This window comes from Phyllobates terribilis, unplaced genomic scaffold (assembly GCF_046119375.1).
Source record: "Phyllobates terribilis strain yellow unplaced genomic scaffold, ASM4611937v1 Scaffold_162__1_contigs__length_4246735, whole genome shotgun sequence".
Lineage (NCBI taxonomy): Eukaryota > Metazoa > Chordata > Amphibia > Anura > Dendrobatidae > Phyllobates > Phyllobates terribilis.
In genome coordinates, this window is record NW_027362922.1 from 2840305 (window position 1) to 2847731 (window position 7427).

The 7427-nt window shown below is 44.3% G+C and overlaps 1 protein-coding gene across 1 annotated transcript in view; it reads left to right on the forward strand.

Annotated features, from left to right (window-relative positions):
- Positions 1–3700, forward strand: part of LOC141207887 (securin-like) — a 36702-nt gene extending 33002 nt beyond the window's left edge. Inside the window, exons 4-6 of the mRNA XM_073664452.1 lie at positions 138–213; positions 2212–2370; positions 3627–3700. Coding sequence (XP_073520553.1) covers positions 138–213; positions 2212–2370; positions 3627–3700 — 309 coding nt within the window. The remainder of the gene's footprint in view (positions 1–137; positions 214–2211; positions 2371–3626) is intronic.
- Positions 3701–7427: the final 3727 nt, after the last annotated feature.

Sequence of the window (7427 nt, forward strand, 5' to 3'; positions counted from 1 at the left end):
GCTAGCCAAACAGTGTATGGCCAGGCCACAGCTAGGCCACAAGGGCTTGGCTGACTCCTTTTCAGATCATATATGGAGAACCTAATGGTAAATACTGGATAAATGAAGCTTGTGACCTGGTTCCCGTTCCCCACTAGGTTTCTGACACTTCTGATAAGACAGACGAGCAGCAGTACCCCGACATTGAGAAGTTTGTTCCCTACAATCCTGCAGGTAACTCTTCCACACCTTGCTGTACCTATTGCCTGCCATTAGCCACTTGCCTTTACATTTAATTTTGAGCATCAGAATCAATTCTAATATTTGCACCTGAAGCTGGATGGGGTTAGTGAATTTGTCACCAGGATTTTGCTGCCCCATCTGAGAGCAGCATGATTTAGGGGCTGAGACCCTGATTACAGTGATGGATCACTTGGTGCAGTTCAGAGTAACTGTGTCTGCTGCAGATCTACAAATGCTCTGAATGCTGGGCTCTGTATAACCCCACCCACACCACTGATTGGTAGCTTTCTGCCTATGCACAGTGTATAGAGCTATCCATCAGTTGTGGGGACAGGGTTGGACTACATGGCAGCAGCTTTACTAGTCCTCTGGTGGCAGTCTCCTGCTGGTGGAGGATCACTTATCAAAACTACAGCAGTCAGCCCAGAAAGCAACACGTCTCTGGAATTGGGGATCTTTGTCCCCACGTTGTGCTGCTCTCAGATCAGGTGGCAATAAACCTGGTGACAGATTCCCTTTAAATGCAGTTTAGGGCCATCTCTGTTACACTCTTACTCTCTATTAGCTGCAATGTCCCATCTGCCTAATGCAGCCACAGATCTCATGGCTGCAGTATCCGGATCTTCAGAAACTCGCTGACATCGTGTCAGTTAATCCAATGAGTGTTTGCAGTGACAGCAATGTCTGTTAGCTGGGCTTCTGCTGCTGCTCAGTTGTGGAGGAGAGCAGACAGATGTCAGTGTGGTGTTCGGAGGCTCCTGGGGCCCCTGCACGTGACATCAGGAGTGCCAGAGATCCAGAGTGTGGTCTTGGGCTCCACTATATAGGTGGGACTCTGCAGCTATTTGGGGGTGGGGAGAGGAGGGCACAACACTGACGTGTGCAGTGAAGGTGGTTCAAGCTCATTGATGCTAGATGACCCATTTTGGTGCATTGAGCCCATAGGTAAACTAGGAATGCCAAAGAACCAATCAAGAACAACCGAACAAAATAGTCAAATTCTGCATAAATAGGAAATCTACTTAACCGTGTATTCATTAAAGGTTTTTTAGAGTGACACCATAGAGACAGGCGCTCACACCAGTGTACATACAATAGTTAAAATACAAAAATATAGACTAGATCTCACAGACACAGGGCAAAGTGTGTGGTATGGAATCCAATATATAATGTATCAGAGCAAAGATTATAGATCTAACCATGCAATAGCTCTGTCCAAGAGTAATTGAATAAATCTACTATATGACAAGATAAGAGTGCTTGTGCATAATCCAAATAGGGATTCCCAACACAGGAAGTATGTAAAGGTGCTTAGTGCATATCAAGGTCGGTAGTAAATAAAGCATTAGTACCTGTGTGGTCCAGAGACTTGTGTGGAGCCCACCCAAGTGTTGGGAATCCCTATTTGGATTATGCACAAGCACTCTTATCTTGTCATATAGTAGATTTATTCAATTACTCTTGGACAGAGCTATTGCATGGTTAGATCTATAATCTTTGCTCTGATACATTATATATTGGATTCCATACCACACACTTTGCCCTGTGTCTGTGAGATCTATTCTATATTTTTGTATTTTAACTATTGTATGTACATTGGTGTGAGCGCCGGTCTCTAGTGTCACTCTCTTACCTAACCGTGTATTCATTAAAGGTTTTTTCCTATTTCTGCATACATTTTCTATATTCGGTTCTTGATTGGTTCTTTGTAATTTCTTCCAAACTGTCCTGTCCACATGTCTGGTGAATGTGTGAATTTCTAACTAGCACACATGTTGGTGTAGTATTTACAGAGATTTTAGTGCCGTATCTTACTACAATCTAGGAATGCCTCCTAATCTTAAGCACCACATTAAAGCCCTTTTAAACCATAAGATATGAGTGGACTTGCAGCAAGATTGCTGGGTATCTTTGAGCAGCCAGTTGCTTATTCCTTTTCCAAAGATCAACCTATGCTAAAACTATATTATATATTTTTTTGCCTTGTAGATTTTGAGACCTTTGATGTCCCAGAAGAACATAAACTGAGTCACCTCTCCCTGGCTGGTGTCGGTCTTATAGCTAATGTGAATGATGCTAAAAGGTTTGCGTCTCTACTAAGCCTAGAGCCGGCCCTCATGGACATCCCTGCACTTAGTTGGGTGTCAGGTAGGTGATTATAATTGAAATGGCAGATAAGATGGTGAAAGCCAGCCTTACTCTGCAGAGATCACTACACATCATGGTACTGTCATCAATACGGGTGACTGCAGTTCTGACACCTTCATACCAAGCACTGTAAAAGCCTAAAACCATTTGGTGAAAACAGTGACTGCCAGCAGTTAGATATGACGCCAGAATTATGGTGCAAATACTTTAATAACACCAGTCTGGATGAATCAGAGCCCCGTTGTTTTGCCATGCAGGGTTTACAGCTCGCTCCCTTTCCCCTGCACTGTCACTGCTGCAGCCTATAACTAGCAGCAGGGGAAGGAGTACAGCTGATGGGGTTAAAATTGTCACCAGGTGATTGCCCCTACATTGTGCTGCACTCAGATGGGGTAGCAGAGACCCTGATTCCTGTGGTCATAAAAATGACAGTAAGCGACATCACTTTTCTCTGTCTAGCAGTTCTCTGAATGCTGAGCTCTGTGTAACCCCACCATTAATTGTACCCATGGTCAAAGCTGCTAATCAGTGATGAGGATGAGCTCTGTAGGACTACATGGCAGCAGGTTTACTAGTCCTCTAGTGGTGGTCTCCTACTGATAATTATTGATATTTATCAACGCTACACTAAGCAGTCCGATAAGTGTCACACCGCTGGAATCGGTCGCTCAGATTATGTCCCAAAATCCTGATGGCAGATTCCATTTAAGTAGTAATCTCGGCCATGTTGGTAACAGGCTACAATCCTCATCCATGTCTAGACTGGTGGGCTGGGTTTTGAGTGACTTGACCATTAGCTTCCTTGTTCTCCTCACTCTCCCCATATAACTGTTATCCAGTGTCACTAGCCTCAGTCCCTACAGCAGGGGTCCGCATTCTGGGGCTCAGACCCCCCGTGTGCCTTACAGCTGGGTGCATTTACATCAGGTCTAGCGAACAGCCATAAAGAGCAGGTCTCCAGATGGTGACTTGTGAAGAACCCTGCAAAGAACAGCAGATCTGGATGTGTAGATGGGTGGGAAGCTTGAGAGAAAATGATACTGCCGGTTAGAGGGCGCTTGAAGCTAGAGGTGATGGGAGAATACCTGATGGGGTCACATCCAGGGGTACTCATTAAGTATACCTCCTATAACGGTGGAGGCACCGGATCTTTAACTGCCGTTATATGCTTAATGTGGGTCATTGGACACCACTGAATTGCTATATAGCAGGTCAAATAGGTTTTCTACACTAGTCAAAATAACTTTGTATTCCAGATGCTGCTGACAGTCTTCCATCTTTCCTTGCCATGCTGGAAGAGATCGCTGTGGAGATGCCCCTGACTGACTGAACAGTTTAAACAGTGAAACGTCACTTATTTATTTGTCCTCCATTTTGTTAGTGCGCTTGTTCTTAAATAATAAAAAAAAATGTTTTAATGAATGTATTGCTTGTTACATATATTGAAGGATGGCATTACAGTTGGGAATTTCTACTCTACTTCTGCTAAAGTGTAAATTCACCATGTGTTGGAGGAATGTAGCTTTTCCGGAGCCGTGTATACAGTGCTGGCCAAAAGTATTGGCACCCCTGCAATTCTGACAGATAATACTCAGTTTCTTCCTGAAAATGATTGCAATCACAAATTCTTTGGTATTATTCTCTTCATTTAATTTGTCTTCAATGAAAAAAACACAAAAAGAATTGTCCTAAAGCCAAATTGGATATAATTCCACACCAAACCTAAAAAAGGGGGTGGACAAAAGTATTGGCACCCTTTGAAAAATCATGTGATGCTTCTCTAATTCGTGTAATTAACAGCACCTGTAACTTACCTGTGGCACCTAACAGGTGTTGGCAATAACTAAATCACACTTGCAGCCAGTTAACATGGATTAAAGTTGACTCAACCTCTGTCCTGTGTCCTTGTGTGTACCACATTGAGCATGGAGAAAAGAAAGAAGACCAAAGAACTGTCTGAGGACTTGAGAAACCAAATTGTGAGGAAGCATGAGCAATCTCAAGGCTACAAGTCCATCTCCAAAGACCTGAATGTTCCTGTGTCTTCCGTGCGCAGTGTCATCAAGAAGTTTAAAGCCCATGGCACTGTGGCTAACCTCCCTAGATGTGGACGGAAAAGAAAAATTGACGAGAGATTTCAACGCAAGATTGTGCGGATGATGGATAAAGAACCTCGACTAACATCCAAACAAGTTCAAGCTGCCCTGCAGTCCGAGGGTACAACAGTGTCAACCCGTACTATCCATCGACGTCTGAATGAAAAGGACTGTATGGTAGGATAACCAGGAAGACCCCACTTCTTACCTCGAGACATAAAAAAGCCAGGCTGGAGTTTGCCAAAACTTACCTGAGAAAGCCTAAAACGTTTTGGAAGAATGTTCTCTGGTCAGATGAGACAAAAGTAGAGCTTTTGGGAAAAAGCATCAACATAGAGTGTACAGGAAAAAAAAGAGGCATTCAAACAAAAGAACACGGTCCCTGCAGTCAAACATGACGGAGGTTCCCTGATGTTTTGGGGTTGCTTTGCTGCCTCTGGCACTGGACTGCTTGACCGTGTGCATGGCGTTATGAAGTCTGAAGACTACCAACAAATTTTGCAGCATAATGTAGGGCCCAGTGTGAGAAAGCTGGGTCTCCCTCAAAGGTCATGGGTCTTCCAGCAGGACAATGACCCAAAACACACTTCCAAAAGCACTATAAAATGGTTTGAGAGAAAGCACTGGAGACTTCTAAGGTGGCCAGCAATGAGTCCAGACCTGAATCCCATAGAACACCTGTGGAGAGATCTCAAAATGGCAGTTTGGAGAAGGCACCCTCAAATATCAGGGACCTGGAGCAGTTTGCCAAAGAAGAATGGTCTACAATTCCAGCAGAGCATTGTAAGAAACTCATTGATGGTTACCGGAAGCGGTTGTTCACCGTTATTTTGGCTAAAGGTTGTGCAACCAAGTATTAGGCTGAGGGTGCCAATACTTTTGTCCGGCCCATTGTTGGAGTTTTGTGTGAAATGATCAATGATTTGATTTTTGCTTCATTCTCTTTTGCGTTTTTTCCTTGCAAGCAAATTAAATGAAGATAATAAGACCAAAGAATTTGTGATTGCAATCATTTTCAGGAAGAAACTGAGTATTATCTGACAGAATTGCAGGGGTGCCAATACTTTTGGCCAGCACTGTATATCTCTAATTTAGAACGATGACTGCACTTCACTACAAGCTAATTGTGCTTGAGCATCGTTAAAGGTGATCTCTGAGAAATGTAGATGAATACACATTTAACACCTTCCTCTCTTGCAGTATATTTTAATCACAGGTAAAGTTCCCTGCCTTTAACCCCTTTCTGACATGGTAATACATTCCTGTGCCCTTGGCTTTATTGACCAGGGAGGTATTACGATATGGCGATCGCACACAGGTTGTGCGGGTGTGATAGCCGCCAGGTGTCAGCTGATTCTGACAGCTGGCACTCTGTGCCAGGAGCAGTGCCTGCACCGCTCTCCGCACTTTAACCCCCTAAATGCTGTGAAGACCTTGAGTCTTCCATGGGCATAACACTATTCAGACAACGCAGGGTGAGGGTAAAACAGTGTGGCAATACTTTATTGAACCACCAAACATATAGAACAGTCCCAGCAAACACCCAAGATGCCACAACATTGCACAGTCTCACCCGGCCGCTGGCCCGCCCAGAATAGATCAGCTGCAACTTCAGGACTTCCAGGGCCAGCTACCTCACTAGTGGCTCCCCACTTTTGGCGGGCTGCCACAGAGAGGAGGTAGCAGCAAGCTTAGGAAGCTGACAGTCCACCGAGGTACAGGGCAGGAGACCCGATGGTCCCACCTGGGCTTCTCCAAGAGCTTCAATGGGGTCAGATGACCGGCTGGTTCCAATCTGGCTTCTCCGAACGTCTCCATGGGTTCCAGGTGACCAGAGGGTCCCACCTGGCAACTCCAAACAACATATCCATGGGGCTAGATGACTTCATCGTCCCAACCTGGTTCCCCCAAATGTATCCATGGGTTCTCTGATGGTCAATGGAGCAGATCTATATCCTTCCAGTCATGGTCGTATACCCTTAGGCCGGAATCATGTAGAATGCAAATCTGGATTGAGCCATGCTATCCATCTGCTGTCCTGAAGAATGTCTATCTGATTCTCCATGATTCCCTTTTCAGCAGGATAGAAAACCCCTTTTTATATTTATATATGTGGCTAAGGTCATCAGTCACGTGGGGAGGGAGGGTACAGTGCTCAGGTCTCATTGGTTGAGCTAAATCCCCTCCTCTTGTAAATAAACTAGCTGACTTTAGTACAATTGATAATCAGCATATTAACAAACATTGTTTCCAAACCAAGAGTAGTCAATATTGTCAACACAACGATAATAGTGTATTTCTCTTGGCTTAACAAATTTAGAAGTCTGGCTAATTAAGATTAGAAGCTGTGTGGTCACAAAAGCGATAAAAAGTCATGTGCCCAATAATGGTACCAATAAAAATGTCAACTTGTCCAGCAAAAAAACAAGTCCTTACATGACTGTCAGCCAAAATATGGAAAAAAGTTATAGCTCTCAAAATATGGCGATGCAAAAACTAGTCTCTGCAGAAAAAAAAAAGCCTCCCAAAGATCGCAGTATAGCTTGGCTCACATTTATCCTGCTCTGAACGCTTATGCCGGGGTATCAGTGTAAATCTCTGAAATACGTGCTTCAGATGGAACCCTCGGCGGAAGATTCCCTGTAAGGAGGAAAATGGAGACGCCCTCTGGCCTGTGATCCCACGGTGTCCGTCTTTTCATTAGGCACGCATAAAAGTGCCTTCGGCCACAGTTTTGTGAACCTCCTTTATTTAAAAAAAAAGAATAAAAAAAAAAAATGCTCGCTACTTCAGTTTGCATCGGGTGCTTGGGTATGCACTGAGTATCATGGGTGCTCGAGTCTCCGCCCCGCAAGTTTTGCGTCTGTTATACAGCCAAAAAAAACAAAACACGGGGGATTGCCTGCCATACACGAGCAATCCCCCACACGTTTATTTTTGGGGGGTGTCTAACAGTGAAAA